This window comes from Geotrypetes seraphini, chromosome 3 (assembly GCF_902459505.1).
Source record: "Geotrypetes seraphini chromosome 3, aGeoSer1.1, whole genome shotgun sequence".
Lineage (NCBI taxonomy): Eukaryota > Metazoa > Chordata > Amphibia > Gymnophiona > Dermophiidae > Geotrypetes > Geotrypetes seraphini.
In genome coordinates, this window is record NC_047086.1 from 8,036,029 (window position 1) to 8,057,356 (window position 21,328).

Genomic DNA, 21,328 nt, shown 5'->3' on the forward strand with positions numbered 1-21,328 from the left:
GGACATCTGGTAACTCTAGAAACAGAGTCGTTCAGGGGTGGAGTAGGGGGAGGGTCCAGGAGTTACCCAGACACGGGAGATACACAAAGTGCTGATTCCTACATAGTTAATCGGATACTGAATACTGATCATATCATTGGAACTCTTTTTCGCTTGGAAAGGACTGAACATGTCACAGCATATTACGTGAAGCTTTACTGGTTGAAGAGGAGTTGAGAGGAGAGTGTGGCACAGTGGTTGGATCTACAGCCTCAGCACCCTGGGGTTGTGGGTTCAAACCCCGCACTGCTCCTTGTGACCCTGGGCAAGTCACTCAGTCCTCCATAGCCCCAGGTACGTTAGATAGATTGTGAGCCCACCGGGACAGAGAGGGAAAATGCTTGAGTACCTGATTGTAAAACCGCTTAGATAGGCAGTATATAAAATCCTAATAATCCCAATCCTAAAGTTAGAAGACTGCTGGCGATGGTCTACTTGCGTTTGAATGGTTTGGCGCCTACTATTCAGGCTTAGGTCCCTTTATCAAAACTGCGCTCTGTCCATCATGGCGATTTGTTTGTGCCATCCCGTAGGGGAATCAGCTACCCTGGCACATTAGAAAGCAATGTCACCTTGATGCTTTTAAAGAAGTTATTGAAGAGACGTTTATTTTGTAATGTGAAATATGGGCATTAAGGCATCTGCACTTGTGTAAGCGCTGGTCGCTTATTTTGTTTGTGCTTTTACATGTATTTTTTATCATTTATGTTTACATTGTTAGCCGCCTTGAGAAAGGCGGGTTATAAATAAAATAAAACAGTGAATATTTTGAGTATAAATTAGCCAGTGACCGTTACGGCCTCTTTTACAAAGCCCCGAAGCCCTTTAAATCTCTATGGGCTTCGGGGCCGTTAGTGCGGCTTTGTAAAAGAGGCCGTTAGTGTTAAAGAAATACTGACTCCCAGGGGCTAAATATCGACTGTTCAGTTCTTACCTGCAGAAGAGTTTCTTTCCGATGCCACTTCAAAATCATAGACCTGGGCCTGCAGTTCATCCACCCTCTGAAAGGCATCTAGCTTTAACGAGCGCTCCTGTGTCAGCTGAGCCTTCATCTGAGAACGAGAAGGAAATTCTGTTATGGGGAGGGGAGTGGATGCAGAGAGATGGGAAAGGGGGTTCTGAGGCTCAGAAAATTTCTAGCACGGCCTGTTCAGTGCTGGAGGCTACAGCACCGTGGAGACATTGAGAGGATGGAAGAAGTTCAGAGAAAGGTTAATAAAGCGGTGTATGGCCTGCAACACAAAGGAAGACATAAGATGCTGGAGAAGGAAGGGAAGGGAAAATATTTATTGACAGGCTTCAAGAAATTACAGGACAGCAAGAAATTTCAGGACTCTGGATCATGACCGGAAGTTAGAAATGGGGAAAATGGAAAATAACCGGAAAGAGACCTAGAAGAAAGAACATCCAGTGAGATCATCAAGTTTGCAGATGACACAAAGCTATGCCAGGCAATCAGATCGCAGAAGGATAGCGAGGAACTCCAGAGCGACTTGTGTCAGTTAGAGAAATGGGCAGAGAAATGGCAGATGAAATTTAATGTGGAGAAATGCAAAGTAATGCATTTAGGCAGAAAAAATAAGGAATACGAGTATAGAATGTCAGGTGCAACTCTGGGTAAGAGCGAACAAGAAAAGGACCTGATAGATAGGACCCTGAAATCGTCGGCACAATGCGCGGCAGCGGCAAAGAAAGCAAACAGAATGTTAGGCATGATAAAGAAAGGAATCACGAGTATAGAATGTCAGGTGCGACTCTGGGTAAAAGCAAACAGGAAAAGGACCTGGGTGTACTGATAGATAGGACACTGAAACCGTCAGCATAATGTGCGGAGGCGGCAATGAAAGCGAATTGAATGTTAGGCATGATAAAGAAGGGAATCACGAGTAGAGCGGAGAAAGTCATAATGCCGCTATACAGAGCAATGGTCAGATCACACTTGGAATACTGTGTCCAACACTGGTCTCCCAACCTAAAGAAGGATATAAAACTGCTGGAGAGGATGCAGAGACGAGCAACGAAGCTAATAAGCTCTCGAAGAATTCATTTACCAGAATTCCATAACATCACCTCATAACCTACTCCTAGGAGAAATAAACCTCCATCTAGAAGATCACACCTCTAATCAAGTACTAAATTTTCTCTCATACCTCAAAGCACTGAACTACCAGATCCTCAACCCCCAACCCACACACGAAAAAGGCCACCAACTAGATGTCGCTGCTTACATGACCCACACCCTCACAAACCCGAAATCCATATCTCAAATGGGACCTGGCACCCCTCCCTCTGGTCAGATCACTATAAATACACCTTTAACATCAACTGGCCTCAAAGCATTAACAAGCAACCTTCAAATAAAAACCTCCTTCAAAGCACGCCAAAAAATCGAACCCTCCACATTCTGGGATAAAGCAGACCACGCCATCAACAACATAGCCCCCAACGAATTTACAACCCAATGGCGAACCATAAGCGAAACCATCCTGAATGAGCTAGCCCCAGAAAAACTAAAATTTAAAATATGCAGACCTTCTGATAAATGGTTCGACTCCGAACTTCTCCAAGAAAAAAAGCTATGCAGACAACTTGAAAGAGACTGGAAAAAAAATAAGAGCTCTGAACACTCTAAAACAGCATGGAGAAATCAAATTAACCAATACAAAACCAAACTCAAGGAAAAACGGAAAACCTACTACTCCAAAATGATAGGCACAAAAACCCCAGACACAAAAAAGCTATTCAACCTAGTAAAGAACCTCACTGATACCAAACCTTACCTTGCCACTCAAGGAATCCACCCACCGACAGCAATCCACCTAGCAGACCATTTCAAAAACAAGATCACCAACATCAGAACCGCATTCATCAACACACACACCCATCTCGAAAAGATAACAACAAACCCATCAACAGGGGAAGCCATTGTTGCAGACAGAAGCTGGTCCAACTTCCCAATCCTACTTTGGTCGGATATGAACCGACTATACAATAAATACAGCCATGCCTCCAGCGACCTAAATAATTGCCCCACCTACCTGTTATCAAACGCCTCCATCACATTCAAAACTAACTTCATGCTATGGATTCAAACCACATTGACAGAAGGCCAATTCCCACAGGACCTAGGAGAGATCTTAATCACCCCAATCATGAAAGATCACAAAGGCCCAATAGATAGCCCCGCAAACTACAGACCTATCGCTTCAATACCAATATACGTTAAAATAATAGAAGGTCTAGTAGCTCAATACCTCACTAACTACCTGGAAAAACATAACTTACTCCACCCCTCACAATCAGGATTTCGAACTAACCATAGTACAAAAACACTACTTGTCTCACTTCTAGATACAGCCCGGCAACACATCAGTAAGGGAAAAAAGATGGTGTTAATACAACTAGACCTCTCCGCAGCATTTGACCTAGTTGACCACACCATATTACTACAAATACTCGACACCATAGGGATCTCAGGCAAGGTCTACAATTGGTTTCAAGGGTTCCTCAAATCAAGAACCTACATGGTAAAGTACAATGATATCAAATCAGAGCCATGGGCAAACCCCTGCGGAGTTCCACAAAGATCACCACTCTCACCTATGCTCTTCAACCTCTTTCTCTCCTCCCTAGGAGCCACTCTAGATAACCTAAATGTCATAATCCTTCAGCTACGCAGACGACATCACCATACTCCTCCCCTTCGACCCATCAGATACCACCACCACAACAAAGCTGGAAACAACCTTAGATACAGTAGAAAAATGGATGATGGATCACAAACTAAAACTAAATTCAGAAAAAACAAAATTCCTCTTGCTCGAACAGGCCAAAACGCCTGCCATCACAGAACTGAAAATCAAAAACACCAAATACCCAATACAACCCGAACTAAAACTCCTAGGAGTTATAATAGACAGATGTTGCACAATGCAGTCCCAAATCAACAAGACGACCCAGAAAGCTTTTCTAACCATGAGAAATCTACGTAAAATCAGAAAATTCTTCAACCCAGCACAATTCAGACTAATTGTCCAATCCCTAGTCTTAGGTCTGCTGGACTACTGTAACTCCCTCTATCTTCCTTGTCCAGCCACTATGATAAAAAGACTCCAGACCGTACAAAACACCGCCCTCAGACTGATCTACTCACTCAGAAAATATGATCACATAACTACTGCCTTCTTAGACTCCCACTGGTTACCCATACAAGCACGAATTCAATTCAAATTCCACTGCCTATTATTCAAAGCGTTACATGGCTCTTCCCCTTCCTACCTAAACAACCGCTTAAACCAGATCTCCACTTCAAGACACAGAAGAACCCCGAACCCTTTTGCCTTTCCCCCACTCATAGGCACACTACGCAAGAAATTGTTTGACAACCTTCTGGCAACACAAGCAGCAAAACTCAACCATACCATCTCCAATCTGCTGACAACATCGGACGACTTCAAAACATTCCGAAAAGAAATCAAAACCCTGCTTTTCAAAAAATTCATCCAAATATCTTAACCATTCTTCACCTACCTCAAGATATTACTTCCCCAAATAACCCACCTAAACACCTTCCAAGCAAACAGACCCCAAAAATTAGATGGTAATCTTACCTACTCTAACTATATTCTCTTTGTCCATATCACACAGTTCGGCACTGTCATTTTACTATCCAACCCCTAAATCCCCTTAGGAATCTATCCAGCTATCTCTCCTCTGTCAAAAAAAAAAAAAAAAAAATTGTATCTTCACTGGAAAATGTCCAGTCAAATCTTTTGTAATCCGCCTTGAACTGCAAGGTATAGGCGGAATAGAAATCCGTAATGTAATGTAATGTAATGTAATAAAAGGTATGGAGAACTTGGAATACGAGGAACGACTTAAGAGACTGGGATTGTTCTCCCTTGAGAAGAGGAGACTGCGAGGGGATATGATTGAGACTTTCAAAATACTGAAAGGAATCGACAAAATAGAGCAGGAAAAAAAATTATTTACAATGTCCAATGTGACACGGACAAGAGGACACGGACTGAAGCTAAGGGGGGAACAAGTCCAGGACAAATATAGTTACGCGTGGACACCTGGAATGCTCTCCCAGCGGAGGTTATTGCGGAATCCACCGTTCTAGGATTTAAAAGCAAACTAGATGCACATCTCCTTATAAGAGGCATAGAGGGATATGGGTGACTAAAATTACGCCAGGTGTACACCTGGCTGGGCCTCCGCGTGTGCAGATCGCCGGACTTGATGGACCGAAGGTCTGATCCGGAGATGGCAGTTCTTATGTATAGCAATATACTGAAGTATGGGAAACAAGGTTCTGGATCTGGAGGCTGTGATGGAAGAGGTTAAGTTGGATTGAGTGGCGGTCACAGAGACCCATGACTGGGACGCAGTTATAACAGGCTATATAATCTGTTCAGGAAAGACAGGGTAGGAAGAAAAAGAGGAAGGAGGAGCATTATATGTTAAAGATCATATTAAAGCCACACAATTGCAGGATCTGCAGGGCAAGGAAGAGGCACTGTGGATCAATTTGGAAAGAGGGAATGGTAAATATATTTACAATGGTGTGTTATTCAGGCCTCCTTCACAGATGGAAAAAGTAGATAGAGATTTAATAGTAGACATTCAGAATATATCTAAAAAAGGGGAAGTTTTACTAATAGGTGATTTTAACATGCCAGATGTTGATTGGGGTATCCCTATTGCAGGGTCTTCTAGAAGAAGGGAGATCCTGGATTCAGTATCTAATTGTTGTACCTAGGGAAATGGAGGGTTAGGTGGCTTGCCCAGAGTTACAAGGAGCAGGCTGGGATTGAACTCATAACCTGAGGGTGCGGAGGCAGCAGCTCCAGCCACTAGGCCACCTCCTCCACTACTTATTTTGTTCTGAAATCAGGACTTAGGGGAGCCCCACAGCCAGTTCTGTTTTCAGGGTATCCACAACAGATACGCATGAGATAGATTCATATATATCAAATCTCCAGGATATGCAAACTTATCTCATGGATATCTACTGTGGATATTGTATTGTCCTTACAATATTTGCTGGCTGGATCACTAGTGAACAAGTTAAACCCAATCAACATTCATGCACTGATATAGATCCAAGATGGCCGAAGGTCCGTTGGGCTGAGCTGAACGTTGTGGGAGCTCGCTCAGATTAGTGCTGTGAACCCTTTCGGGGAGTTCTTTTCTTCAACTTTATTATGCCGAAGAGAAGAGGCCGTAGCACCACTGGAGCCTTGCGGCACTCTAGCGTTTCTTCCTTCGGCAATATCGAAGAGTTTCTGCGCCGTATACAGGTTGTCCTGGCAACGGCAGCGTTGGTATCCCCATTGGAGGCACCTCAGAGAGGCGAGACTGAGGCGACTTCCCTGGGATTGGAAACATCACTAAGCCCCAACACAAGGGCACCTCCCACACCTCCTCGGATTACTAGCTTTCCACGAGAGGAGGAGCTGCCGGTGGATGGTTCGCACCCCCCTTCGGAGGCCAGGAAGAGCGCAGAGGGGAGTAGAGAGATGGACTCCCTGCATTTCCAGGAGAGCCCAGGAGAGACTGAGGACCTAACAAATCTGGTGGGAACCGAGTCCAGGAGAGGGACAGCCGGGAATGCTCTCAGCTGGTAGGAATATTCAAGTTGTTAAAGCTACCTATATTATTGAAAAGCCCAGGGAGGTAACTCTAGACTCTATCTGGGACCTCGTGGTTGATCTGGCTACATCCATAAAACCTCAGTTGACATTGCTGGAATTTGAGGGTTGAAATGGGGGATTCAAAAAACTCTATAGCGATTATCCAACAAGAATTAAAAGTTTCAAAACAACTTAGTGAAACACTAGTAAAAGATAATATAAATGTACATAAAAAATTGGAATCCTTAGAAAACTTTTTGTGTATTGATAACTTGCGATTGATTAATTTCCCTAGGATGGCAGCTGTGTCTCCTAGGGATATGTTAAAATGTTTTTTCAGCCTCCACATGCTGAGGAAAGTAAGATCCTACTTTCACCAACAACATTTCACCGTCCTTGTACAATCCATCATCCTACCCAAACTCGATTACTGTAACGCCATTTATTTAGGCCTAACAAAAAAAAGTCTTCGCAGACTCCAACTTATCCAGAATACTTCAGCCAAGCTGATTTTTGCTAAACAAAAATTTGATCACGTCTCCCCTCTACTTACCAATCTCCACTGGCTCCCAGTACTTTCCAGAATTCATTTCAAATGCTCCTGCCTGGCCTTCAAGATCATTCACGGCATCCTTCCGCCCCTAATCCCTCTATCCTTCCTCGTCCGGACGCCTGCCACCACCAGATCCGCTCACAGATATAAATGATCCTTCCCCTCTCTACACGGCATCCTCCACGCTGGCAAACTGGGAAGATCCCTCCTCTCCAAAATCACGGGCCTTTGGAACGATCTCACTATCCCGCTGCGGAACCTGGGCTCCCTTCAACTATTCCGAAAACAACTGAAAACCTGGTTCTTTTCTAACATCTAACATCTCTTTCCCCTGTCCACATCCTCCTCTATTCACATGCTCTTGTAAATCTTTCTCCTCTCTCTTCCTATATTTTTAAACTTTGTAAACCTTGTCGAGCTCCACTTCCGTGGAGATGATGCGGTATATAAACTTAAGGCTTAGTTTAGTTTAGTTTAGTTTAGATTTTGGAAATCTCTGAAGATATGATTCCACCATTTACCCATGTCTACTATTTGCCATCAAAAATTAAGGAACAGCAACAGCAACCACAGGATGATAATCAACCGCTCAATGTATCAGCAATGCTGGAACTTTCTGATCGAGAGGCCGCAGTGGTGGCTACATTACTCATTACAGTAGCCCTTGCACCAGATAAAAACTGGTTGCTTCGGCTCTTCTTTAAGAACAAACAGAAAGATTTTCTTGGCCATAAAATATTAATGTTTCCAGATTTGGCACGGGACACAGAAGAGGAGGGACATTTTTTTCTTCGTCATCCATATAAATGCATAATACATTTTCGTATGAAAAAAATATGTTTTCTTTGAACCTGTTCAGCTGACAGCCTTCTTGGCTGGCGCTCGAATGGATGAAGGGGAAGTCTGAGTGCAGTTTCAAATATTAAGGGACATCCTCTCTCAGTCGAGGGATCTTATTTTCTTTATGATGTTTTCTATTATTTTGTTCATACTCGCAAATTTAATCTTGGATCTAATTTGAAGACTTGAGTTGACGTTAAGCTAAGTCTTCTATTTTCCTTGTATAAATTTGTATTTGAAACAACAGTGCGTCAGGTGTTTCAGGTGCGCTAGTTGTGTTTTAGTAGTTTGCTTTCTTCAACTTTCTGTACAAGTGGATACTTGAATTATAAATTTGAAATTTGATAAATAAATAACAATAATTAAAAAAAACCATTCATGCAGAAAGGCTGGCTTCCGTCATTTCCAACAATTTTATTGCAAATAACTAAATGAGGAATTTACTGTGGATTGCTGAGGATAGGCGTGTGGTGCTGATTCTGGATCAATATAAGCATCACGAGTCAGCAGCTTAGAGGGAAAAGAATTCCAGCTGAACCTACCTGATGAATTTCCTTGTGTATTTTCGCCTGCTGCTGCTGGCTGATCTTGGAGGATTTCTCCATTTCTTCTGTCAGATATTGCAGCTGCTGATCTTTCGCGCTCAAATCTTCCAGAAGCTTCTCCATGCTGGAGGTTTTCACGGAGTCCAGCTGCTGGCGACTCCTGTTGTCCTCTGCAACCCGGTGCTCGACCTTCTTCAGCAGCTGTTTCTGAGGCGAGGAAATAAAACTTTGTTAGGACAGGAAGAACGAGGCAACCTCCTGCTCATCTTGCTGCCCCCCCCCCAGTCAGTGCTCAGGCTAAGCCCTTAGAACTCTGCTCCAATTATTAGCAATGGTATTCATTGTTTCTACATCATACATGGGGTTCTCCTTGGCAATTTCTGTGGTCACTATTTCCCTGATCAAACTAAACTTGTACAATACTGACCCTGGTTAAGATGAGACTGGATAGTCGGTAGGGCTGGCATATTCTATGGACCAGGTGAGGCCCAGGGCCAGGGCGTCAGTGATGAAGTACACCAAAGTCCAGTCTGCCTTCAGACTTCAAGAGGGATAGATATCAGACTGGGATTTGGGCACTCTTCACATCAGTGCCCTGAGCCGGTGTCTCACCTGATCAGCAGGCGGGGGAGATAGTGGATCACAGTTGGGAGGGAAGGGGAAAGGAGAGAGATACCGGATTATGGGGGTGGGAGGACAATGCTAAAGTTGGCTCAGGGCACCAGAGTTCCTTGAGCCAGTCCTGCTAGTTGGCTAACATCACTCCCCTGCCCTGCTTTATGGAGCTGCTCTGGGGGTGAAATTGTCACACTGGTAACTGACCAGCTCTGTCGTTCACTTTCTAGACTGAGTAGATTTAATTTTTGATTCTCAAGGGGAACAGGATGCTTTGTTCTCAAGTTGCTATTGGTTCTGGCTCAAAAAATCAAACACTGTGCCAGGGTATATATTGGGTCCTCCCAGAGCTCATAGAAAAACTCCCAGATTGGTTGTGGTTAGAATGGCAAGTTATGTCTCCATTATGCCTTTGCCGTGTGCTCAGTATCAAAATGCCTAGTTATAGTAAAGATAACAGAATACAGTGGCGTACCTAGGGGGAGGGGCGGGGGGGGGGGCGGGCCGCCCCGGGTACCAGCCCTAAGGGGGTGTTCCCAGCCTTGCCGTTCAGTCCCCCGCCACCCCCGAAGGACCGCTCGCCCCACTGACCTTCCTGCACCACCTGTGAAGCAGCCCGCAGCAGGATCGCGAAGTCAGCGTCAGCATCCCTGCGCTGCTTCCTGCGCCGCGATCCCGCCCCTCCTCTGACGTCAGAGGAGGGGCGGGACCGTGGCGCAGGAAGCAGCGCAGGGATCGCTGACGCTGACTTCGCGATCCTGCTGCGGCTGCTTCATAGGTGGTGCGGGGAGGCCAGGGGGGCGAGCGGTCCTTCGGGGTGGGTCGGGGCATCAGGCCTTCAGGGTGGGGCGGGCGGGCAGGCAAGCAGGCTCTCAAGGGGGGGGGGGTGACAGGCAGGCAGGCAGGCCTTCAAGGGGGGACAGGCCTTCGGGGGGGGGTGCAGACCTTCAAGGGGTGCAGGCCTTCAAGGGGGGCAGGCAGGCCTTCAGGGGGGGTGTAGGCCTTTGGGGGGGTGCAGACCTTCAATGGGGTGCAGGCCTTCAAGGGGGGGAACAGGCCTTCAAGGGGGGAAAGGCAGGCAGGCCTTCAAGGGGGGGACAGGCCTACAAGGGGGGGGGACAGGCCTACAAGGGGGGGGACAGGCCTACAAGGGGGGGGGACAGGCCTTCAAGGGGGGGTGCAGGCCTTCAAGGGGGGTGCAGGCCTTCAAGGGGGAGACAGGCCTTCAAGGGGGGGAAAGGCAGGCAGGCAGGCCTTAAAGGGGGGACAGGCCTACAAGGGGGGGACAGGCCTACAAGGGGGTGGGATAGGCCTTCAAGGGGGGGACAGGCCTTCGGGGGGGTGCAGACCTTCAAGGGAGTGCAGGCCTTCGGGGGGGGGTGCAGTCCTTCAAGGGGGTGCAGGCCTTCAAGGGGGGGAAAGGCAGGCAGGCAGGCCTTCAAGGGGGGGACAAGCCTACAAGGGGGGGAGAAGCTACAAGGGGGTGGTACAAGCCTTCAAGTGGGGGACAGGCCTTCGGGGGGGGTGCAGACCTTCAAGGGAGTGCAGGCCTTCGAGGGGGGTGGTGCAGGCCTTCAAGGGGGTGCAGGCCTTCAAGGGGGGACAGGCCTTCAAGGGGGGAAAGGCAGGCAGGCAGGCCTTCAAGGGGGGACAGGCCTACAAGGGGGGGGGGAGAAGCTACAAGGGGGTGGGACAGGCCTTCAAGTGGGGGACAGGCCTTCGGGGGGGTGCAGGCCTTCGGGGGGTGCAGACCTTCAAGGGGGGGACAGGCAGGCAGGCCTTCAAGGGGGGTACAGGCCTACAAGGGGAAGGGACAGGCCTTCAAGGGGGGTGCAGGCCTTCAAGGTGGGACAGGCAGACCTTTAAGGGGGGACAGGCCTTTGGGGGGGGACCATGATTTAGAAGTACACGGAGGGAAGGGGGTGTTCAAAGAGACATGCATATGCCAAACTTTGGGGGGGGGAAGAAATAATGGGTCTGAAAATAGAGGAGAGGGAGAGAGATGATGGACCATGGGATTTAGGGAGGGAAGGAACAGAAAGGGAGAGAAATTGGACACAAGGGATGGTGTTGAGGAGGGATAGAGATACTGGATAGGAGGGTAATTAGGAAAAGAAACGGAGAGATGGTGGACTCTGGGATGGTGGGGAAGGAGGGAGAGATGCCGGATGAAAGGGTATTTAAGAAAAGGTGGATCTGTGGAGGGAGATGAAAAAAAGGAAAGATACCAGACTTCCTGGGAAGGGAAGGGAAGGGAAATGGAAAGGGAGGACAGAGTTGGCAGATGGATGGTTAGCATGCAGAAAGAAGGAGACCCTGGCAAGCAAGTTATCAGAAGAAAACCAGAGCCTTGGACCAACAAGATTTGAAATATAACCAGACAACAAAAGGTAGAAAAATTAATTTTATTTTCTGTTTTGTGATTATAACATGTCAGATTTGAAATGTGTATCCTGCCAGAGCTGGTGTTGGACTGCAAACGTGAGCTAGGATTTAACAGAAAGAGGAAAAGTCCTTTTTGTTTCTTTATTTTATTTACACCACAGCGCCAGTGTGGTTAGGAGAAGCCAAAGGGGGTGAAAAAAGCTATAAAACCCACCAGGAGTTTTGAAAAAAATCACCCAACTGGGCAGGAAAATCGAATTGAAAAACCAATTCAATAGGGCTGAATCGAATCAAAATTTTTTTTTCCTGTATCTGGCAGCATTAGTTTGCGCTACTGTCTTAGACTTTAGGACCTGGGATTGGGGAGAGATGGCATCCTCAGTACTTTATAATGCAAGTGAAACGAGGATTTGGTCAGACTTTTGAATGGTCTGCAGAAAAAAAATATTGTATAGGCCGGGGACATGAGACAGCAGGAAATGGGAACTTTTCTTCCTTCTATTTTTGTGAATGGAAAGGCTGAGGATGTCAGAGAGTTCAGTTAAAATATGTGCTTTATAAGAAAATATAATAATGTGTTTTATAAAGTTTATAGCATAGCTGGCCTACCCAGTGAGGTGTTCCTAGTGGTGGTGGGGCAGCGTGTCAATGTGTTGAGAAGAAGAGGTGGTCTGGGAAATTCTGCTGAGCAAACTCCGGGCCCATTTCCACCCCCCAGTTAGTCCACTCCACTCAACTGGTTCACACACTGAGTGGGTCATTGAGTGTTGTGTTGGGATCTCTTCCAGTGGTTTATCAGTATCTCCTTCTGGCCCAAGGAAGGAAACTTTGTTATCCTTAGCATTGACCTACAGAATATGTTTGTAACAGCGCTGCTTGTGTGGCATTAGGCTATGTAGTGATCGAAAGAAAAAAACAGACCTTTGCACATTTTTGCACTATATGGTGGGTGTATGAGGAGATTCACATTTCCTGCACAGCTAAGTCCATGTGAAGTTACCTTGTGCTGTATTTGACATCTAGCAAGGTCTCTGTTTGAAAGGAAAGATCTAAACTTAAAAATGAAGTGGCCAGAAGTTATGGTAAAAGCAGATAGTGTAGCTGGTTTTAAGAAAGATTTGGACAAATTCCTGGAGGAAAAGTCCATAATCTGTTATTAAGACATGGGGGAAGTGTCTGCTTGCCCTGGATCGGTAGCATGGAATGTTGCTACTCTTTGGGTTTTGACCAGGTATTAGTGTCCTGGATTGGCTACCATGAGAATGGGCTACTGGGCATGATGGACCATTGGTCTGACCCAGTTAGGCTATTCTTATGTTATGTTCTCATCTGTAGGGGCCTTTGTTTTCACTTCTTATTTTAATGTATTTTTTTTCTGGGAACATGTGTGTAGAATGGGGGGGGGGGGTAACTAATTTCTTCAGCTAAATAATTCAATCCACCTCAACCAGACATAGGAGAACTCACGCACCATTCACACACCCTCCAACCAAAAACGTCAAAAGAAAAAAACTGTTCGACAACCTCCTAGCCATTCGAGCTGCAACACTCGACCCCCAACTCTACAACCAATTGATATCAACCACAGACTGCAAAACCTTCAAAAAGAAATAAAAACCCTTCTATTCAAAAAACACATAAAACCGAACTAACACAATCAGAACTGTCCCAAGCATCACCTGCAACTACTCCATATGTACTTCTAATGTCATGACAATTTAGACATAATTTATGTTATGTTATGTTTGGAATAATGGTTACATATATGAGGTTCAATAAAAGAAAATTTTCACTGCCTGTTTCTATTCTGACCATTTATTCCATTTCATGGTTATTGCAAAAAAAAAAAAAAAAAAAAATTTTTTTTTACATGGGGGGGGGGGGGGGTGTCAAAAAATGATGGGCCCCGGGTGCCACATACCCTAGGTACGCCACTGACAGAATATTAGCTGATACATGGAAAATGTTGCGTTATGTCAGTAATTTAACAACTATTCCAATTCACAAATCTACAAATCAATCTATATAGCTGAACTCCAAGATTCAAATTGGCGGAGAAAGGCTCGCCTGGAAGCATTGGATGATAGCAGGAATACGTATATTAGATTATGTTATCTCTAATGGTAAACTGCTTGAGTTTTCACAATTGCAATATAAATGTGGCCTTAATAATTGGAAAAATCTTAGTGAGCAATATAGTATGGAGTTCTTATGCTTTCAGGCGGACTTCCTGGGTCACCAGGCTGCCCAATGGTATAAATGCTTAACTGGACTTATTAAAAAAAACAAAACAAAACCAAACACTGGTCTAAGAGACATTTGGAGCATAGAGATTAAGCATCAAATTTCTGCGTCTCAATGGCCACAAATTTGGACTTGGAGGATGAGATGTACAATGTCAGCATCTATGAGACAAACATGGTTTTTTCTGTTACATAGAGCATTATGGACCCCTGTTCGATTACAAAAGTTGGATAGCTCTAAGTCTAATAAATGTTGGCACTGTCATCTCGAAGCAGGGACTTTAGATCATTTATTATTCTATTGTCCATTTATTATGAATTTTTGGAAATCAATTTGGGACCAAATTAATTGGTTATTAGATAACCCAGTGGCATTATCATATGATACTATGCTGTTTGGTATGGCAATGAGAGCAAAAAGTCAGATTTCTTCAAATAATAACAAATTATTACTTATAATGACTGGGGTTGCCATTCAACAAATTACCTATAATTGGAAAAACTGGAGTAGATTAAATTATAACTTCTGGTGGAATTCCTTATGTCATATTTATAAAATGGAAAGATTTATTGCAATACAGCGAGGGTGTTTTAGGAAATTTCAAGATGTGTGGAAGCCATTAACAAAATATTGTAATGATTAGATGACATTTTTTCCCATGATTTACAGTTTCAAGTATGAGGGGGAGGGGGGATAATTCTATTATTTTATTATTATATATTGTACAATGTATTTGATTATATAATAGGATGGGATGGGAAGGGTGGGGGTTAACAGAATTTTATGTGTACTCTTGATGATTATTAAGTGATTTATTTGTTTTAACATATTGATACATTTATGTACGTTTGAAAATGAATAAAGAATTAAAAAAAAAAAAAATCAAACACTGGCATTAAAGATTGCCAATCGTGACCTGAACCAATGGGCAGGCATCCGTGAAGCCCAGTGGGAAAAAATCCAGGTCCAAGACCATGCTCTGTGCCCTTAAAATCAATGCTGGGCAATATTAGTCCCTGCTGTTATCAAGTGATCCATCAGAGTTGCCACGGGTAAACCGTGGCATTGCAAAGTCTTGAAGGGTAATTTTGAAGGGTAATTTTGTGACAGGTGGCCTAGGATGGGAGACCAGTCTATTTCAAGCAGACCCACAGAAGGCAATTTCACAACACAGGATGCAAAATTCATTTGAGAGTATAAGCTCTGCACATCAGGACCAGCAGAAGACTCCATTCTGGAACTTCACTTATTAGAAAATAAATGTAACCAATTGCGTAAAAAATCAGAAGTTCGAGATTCCGGAACTTGGAGACTTGGTGGATGGCTGGCTAGCTGTTAAGCTCCCTCTTCTGAGCATCATTTATTGGACCCCAGAGATATAATTTTTCTTCTATTTTATTATAAAATCATCTACTAATGGCATCTAACAAGCAGAAGATGCAGGAAACTCCCACAAAATCTACAGGAAAAACAAAAAGATTAAAAGAAGATCCACAGACTCCTAATGGGATTACTTTGCCTTTGGATGCCTTGGATGTAATAGAGGTAATGGAGGAACTCAGAAATATCAATTTAATGTTAATTGAGATGAGAAAGGAGATGAACATCATGAATAGCAAATTGGATTTGGTAAACAACAGAATGGATAAGATTGAAAATAGAATAGAAAAGATTGAACATGTGCAAATGAACATAAAAATGATCATAAGATCCTAAAAGAAATGGGTAAAAAAATGATAGATCTTGAGAACAGATCAAGAAAACTGAATTTAAGGATCCTTGGATTAAAGGAAGGGGCAGAAGGAAGAAATATGATGTCCTTTTTAGAATAAACATTACCGAAAATACTTCCTATCAAATTGAAAATGCCAGTTGAAATAGAGAGAGCATACAGGATCCCAGGGAGAAAATCTCAAAATCAAGAAAAACCCAGGCCAGTAATAGTAAGATTACTGAGATTTCAACATGTATTAGAGATTTTAAAAGTTGCAAAAGAAACAAAAAATTTGACATATAAAGATTCCAAGTTATTCTTTGTTCCAGATTTTGCCAAAGAGACTGTTCAGCTGAGAAAGCAATTTTTACAATTAAGACAACCATTAAAGGAATTTGGAGCTAAATATGGGTTATATTATCCAGCATTGATGAGAGTTACATATAAAGAAAAATTTCATCAATTTGAAGATCCAGAAAAATGTGTAGAGTTTCTGTCATCTCAAGAAACACCTATGAACTAAAGATTATTATATTGATGGAAAATATGTTTTGGGGTTTTTTTTTTTTACTTTTCATTTACCTTGATCTGGAAAAGTTTTGAGAAATACAGACATAACTTAATATTTTTGTTACTGGCTTTATTTGATATCAACTGATTTTTAACTGTAATGGAACTATTGGAATTGGCATCATTTAAAACAGAAGAAGGTTCTACACTTGAGAAGGAAAATCAGCTGATATATTAATATATTGAAATAGTCACCTGACGTCAGAAGAAGCAGATGATGAAGGGGGGAGGGGAGGAGAAACAGAAGAGGCCTTGAAAAATCTTCCTTCCGATATGGAGCCAGGGAGATTGAGGATGAAGCTTGGTTGGAACTCTTTTGCCTGCTGATTTTGATGGCAGGACATGAATTTTGGAAAAAGCTTAGTTGACTATGATTTGAGGAAGGCGACAAGATTCCTTAACTTAGGGGCGGGGCTGTGGAGGTCAGCATCATCTGAAGATATGCCTTTCATTCTCCAGTGACAGTGAGAAATGACGGTGCACTTTATTCCACCCCCCTGCCTCCTACCTCCGACGCAAACATGCCAAAGACTAGGTAGAGATGGGGCTGCTGGTAAATGGCTGCTGGAGCACACTCGTTCTCTGCCCAATGAGTGCAATATCCTTACAGCCTAGATAAATAGCACGGTTCCAGGTCAGGCAAACAGATCATTAAACCAGTCCCCACCCAGCTACGGCCTGCGTCCAGGAAAAGCAGCGATCTCAAATCTCCGCCCTAGTCACTCACTAACATCACCTCTTATACCACTGTGAAACGAAGCAGCATGCCAACCAAACACAGACAAACAGGGGTTGCGACGGTCAAAGAAGATTAAAGGCCCGGAGCATACCTTGCTTCAACATGAATGATAAGGTCCGAGACTGTGTAATCAAGAAGCATTTATCAGCAGGATGGAAGCAACAATCCACTGAAAAATCCGCAGTACGACGCACAAATCCACCACCAGACAGTCAGATGGAGGCAGAAGATTGTAAAGAGTGAGGGATTGCTGCGCACCCACACAATCATAACGATCATTTTTAGTGTATCCAGCCCAAAGACATGTTTAGCGGTTTAACAAAAAGTTAACAGCTTTCTCCACTTCCCAAAGAGGCTCTGCCATTTATGCCTCACTCGTCCCCTCACCCCACCCTCAGCTGGTTTATTGTCAAAATTGAATGGCACGAATGAGATAAAGTTAAGTATGCCTTATCAGTCGTTTTGTTCATTTATGATTAAAAAAAACAAACCAACCCCAAAAAACCACCTTCTTGTTGTATTTTACCATTTCTCTGAAAATGATTGCACACTCCTAGTTTTACAGTGGTATAGTCTCATAGGCAGTAGAGAATGACACGGTGAAAAAATTGGTCCCTGTCACCGCCCCGTCCCCGTCTCACCATCCCCGTCACCGCCCCGTCCTCGTCTCACCATCCTCTTCACCGCCCCGTCACCGCCACTGCCACCCCATTCACCGCCCCGTCACCGCCACTGCAATCCCATTCACTTTTCTTTATTTACGTATAAAGGAAACATTCTTTAAAACTTTAAAACTTAGTTAAATATTAGTTAATAACTATACAAAAACAAAACACGCAGAGAAAAAATTAATTAATATAAATTCTCAAAACTGACACATTTTGATCACTAAATTTAAAATAGTTATTTTTCATACAGTTTTTCAATCACTAATCTTCCACCACCCCTGGGGCTAGCAATGCAAAAACAAACACGACATGTACTTTAAATGCTTACAATGTTAGCCTATATGGTAATTAGACGCGGCCGCTGTACCTAATCGCGGCAAAGATCTCCCTGCCGTGATTAGCATAGTGACCGCGGCTACGGCTACAAGTCTCCCCTCCCCCCAGCGATCACGGCAGGAGGGCACCCAACCCCTCCTGTAGACCCCCCCCAACGGCCCTCCCGACAATCGCAGCAGAAGGGTACCCAACCCCTCCTGCCGGTCCTCCCAATGGCCTCCCCTAAGATCGCCGGCAGGAGGTTACCCAACCCCTCCTGCTGGACCCCCCCCCAACGAACCCTCCCACCCCGGAACCCCCTTAGTCTTACTTTCCAAGTTGGACCGGACGGCTCCTCACACGTATGGCCAGCAGGCTTGCCTCCGTCCAAATGAGGCGGGCCCGCCCCTACCCTGCCCAACCCACAGGATCCTAGGGCCTGATTGGTCTAGGCACCTAAAGCCACTCCCGCTATAGGAGGGGCCTTAGGTGCTTGGGCCAATCAGGCCCTAGGATCCTGTGGGTTAGGCAGGGGAGGGGAGGGGCGGGCCCGCCTCATTTGGACGGAGGCAGGCCTGCTGGCCAGACGAGCGAGGAGCTGTCCGGTCCAACTTGGAAAGTAAGACTAAGGGGGTTCCGGGGTGGGAGGGTTCGTTGGGGGGGGGGGTCCAGCAGGAGGGGTTGGGTACCCTCCTGCCGGCGATCTTAGGGGAGGCCATTGGGAGGACCGGCAGGAGGGGTTGGGTACCCTTCTGCTGCGATTGGCAGGAAGGGTTGATCTGACAAATGAGGAGCACGGTGAAACACAGGTAAATAGCGGTTCCTAGAAGGGGGTACATTGGCCCGCGGGGACAAACCTGTTCACCGTTTCCGCGGTCGGTGAATGGCCTTGTCCCCGTCACCGCAGCGACTGCTAGTTTTCTTCCCCGTTTTCGGCGGTGACCCGCGGCTTAAATGCGGTGGCCGCGGGTAAACCGTCACCGTGTCATTCTCTAATAGGCAGCACCTAAATAGAAACCTCTGCCCCTAAGATCAGAATCAAGAGCTTCTCTATCACAGGTTCCAATCCCAGCCCTACCAGCACCAGTACCTATCTTATATGCTAACACATCTGAGATAGGTGCAACAAGATATTTTACCCTTGGAAGCTGCTTGATGTTGGAAATATGTTATACGAGTGCGCACCCAGGAGATGGGTATGTTTGTCACTGACATAGAATTGCAAATCACTCTGAATGTTAAGAAGTGCTGTGTACAACTATGATGTTATAGAAACAAAATATGGAGTATAAATCTAATTATTAGTGTCTCTGATCGAGGGTGCGTGGAGCACTTGATGCCTTATTGTCCATCATTCCATTAGTGTGAGAGGCTTTATCAATTGAATTAATTTATTTATATAATTTAATTATTTATTTTAGGAGGTTAACATACTTCAATATATATTTATTCTTCCTATATAAATGGATAAAACTAATATATTTATGATATTTATGAAATATTTACTGTTATAGAGATGATAAATTCTATTTCATGAAAAGGGAGTAATAGATTTTTAGGTATATGAAATATTCAATTTAGCTACTTTAAAAATTAATTATTTTATAAATGAATTAAGGTGAATTCTTATTTCAATTGGTTTTTAATGGCTAGGAATATTGAAATGCACATATATCTCAAAATTTAACTTAATAATCTCAAGGGGAAATTATAAAGGGAATTCTTATGTATTTAAGAAAATTAGATTGATTTTGTGAAAATACTGTAACATTTAATTATTCATTTGTTTTTTGGAAAAGAATTCATGCAGATATTAATGTAATATGTTCGGATTATAGGTTTGATTGACAATTTTTCATATTAAAGGGGATATTAAAGGGTTTTACTTCTTGAATAGGATTATATATCTATTCTCTATTTATAAATCTTTTTAATTAACATGGGTTGATTAATTATAATAGGGTAGAGGAAGTATTAAAGTAAGGTGCTTGGGGTAGGGTTATGCTTACCAGTCTGAAATTATGTCTTCAAGTTATCATGAAATAAGGAGGGTAGGTTGTGGGAGGAAATAGGGAAGGGTTTTTGGGATATTAGCAGTATAATATTCAATGGATTGGGGGAAGGGGAAAATTTGAGAAGGGATGGGTTGGGAGCGTCAGATATTATATTCCAAATATTAAATTGGGGGAAAGGATGTATGAACAGAAAAATTATAATAATTTACAGTATTTGATGAAGTTCATGCGTCTTAAAAGAAAATTTCATAATGGAGTATAAACTATTTTCACTAAATGTTAATGGCCTCAACCATCCAGTTAAAATGAAGAAAACACTTTTATTTTTAAAACAACAAAATGTAGATATATATTATGTCCAGGAGACACATCTGTCAGCTTTAGAGTCCAAGAAACTAGAAGGGGGTTGGGTAAAACATTGTTTTTTTGCCCCTGCTGTGGGAAAGAAGTCTTGTTGAAATTTTGGTGAATAAAAAAATGCACTGCAATGTTTAAGTTGATTGCTGCTGATCCTTTAGGGAGATGGTTACATGTGGATATGAGCCTGGGAAATATTACGCTGGCGCTTTTTAATATATATACACCTAATTTGAATCAATTGGAATTTTTAAAATCTCTACAACAATTGATACTACCACTGGCTGCTTCTAATTTAGTTGTGACAGGGGATTTTAACGCTGTAATGGATCCTTTATTGGATAAAAAACCTAGTAAACTTATGAAGTCATTAGGATTAGATAATCTGGTACAGAATTGTGATTTAAAAGATATATGGCGAATACTTCATTTTGATGATCAGGAATTTTCTTTTTGTTCCCATGTTCACAAATATTTTTCAAGAATAGATTATATATTTGTTTCAAATCAATTTGTTCAACAGGTAACACAAGCCTCCATAGATCCAATTATTTTGTCTGATCATAGGGGTGTGTGGATTGAATTTAAAATAGTTGATCAAGATAATAGTAGATCTGTATGGAGATTTGATAATGCACTGTTTGAGGAGCCAACTTTTATTGAGGAAGTTCAGTCAAAAATAAATAATTATTTCCAATTTAATAATATGGAAGATATGTCCATGGAAACTTTATGGGATGCTTTCAAGGCAACCATAAGAGATCATAAGAACATAAGAAATGCCTCCGCTGGGTCAGACCTGAGGTCCATCGCGCCCAGCAGTCCGCTCACGTGGCGGCCCAACAGGTCCAGGACCTGTGCAGTAAATTTCTATCTATACCCCTCTATCCCCTTTTCCAGCAGGAATTTGTCCAATCCTTTCTTAAACCCCAGTACCGTACTCTGCCCTATAATGTCCTCTGGAATTGCATTCCAGGTGTCCACCACACGCTGTGTAAAGAAGAACTTCCTAGCATTTGTTTTGAATTTGTCCCCTCTCAACTTTTCCGAATGCCCTCTTGTTTTTTTATTTTCTGAAAGTTTGAAGAATC

At 43.5% G+C, this 21,328-nt stretch overlaps 1 protein-coding gene across 2 annotated transcripts in view; it reads right to left on the reverse strand.

Moving 5' to 3' along the window:
* The window catches only part of LOC117357639, a 269,485-nt gene that overhangs the window by 20,792 nt on the left and 227,365 nt on the right, over positions 1–21,328 (reverse strand). For both annotated transcript variants that reach the window (XM_033938503.1, XM_033938504.1), the window contains exons 44-45: positions 8,613–8,822; positions 974–1,091 (exon numbers count right to left, since the gene is read on the reverse strand). In XM_033938503.1, the coding sequence (XP_033794394.1) occupies positions 974–1,091; positions 8,613–8,822 (328 nt within the window). The remainder of the gene's footprint in view (positions 1–973; positions 1,092–8,612; positions 8,823–21,328) is intronic.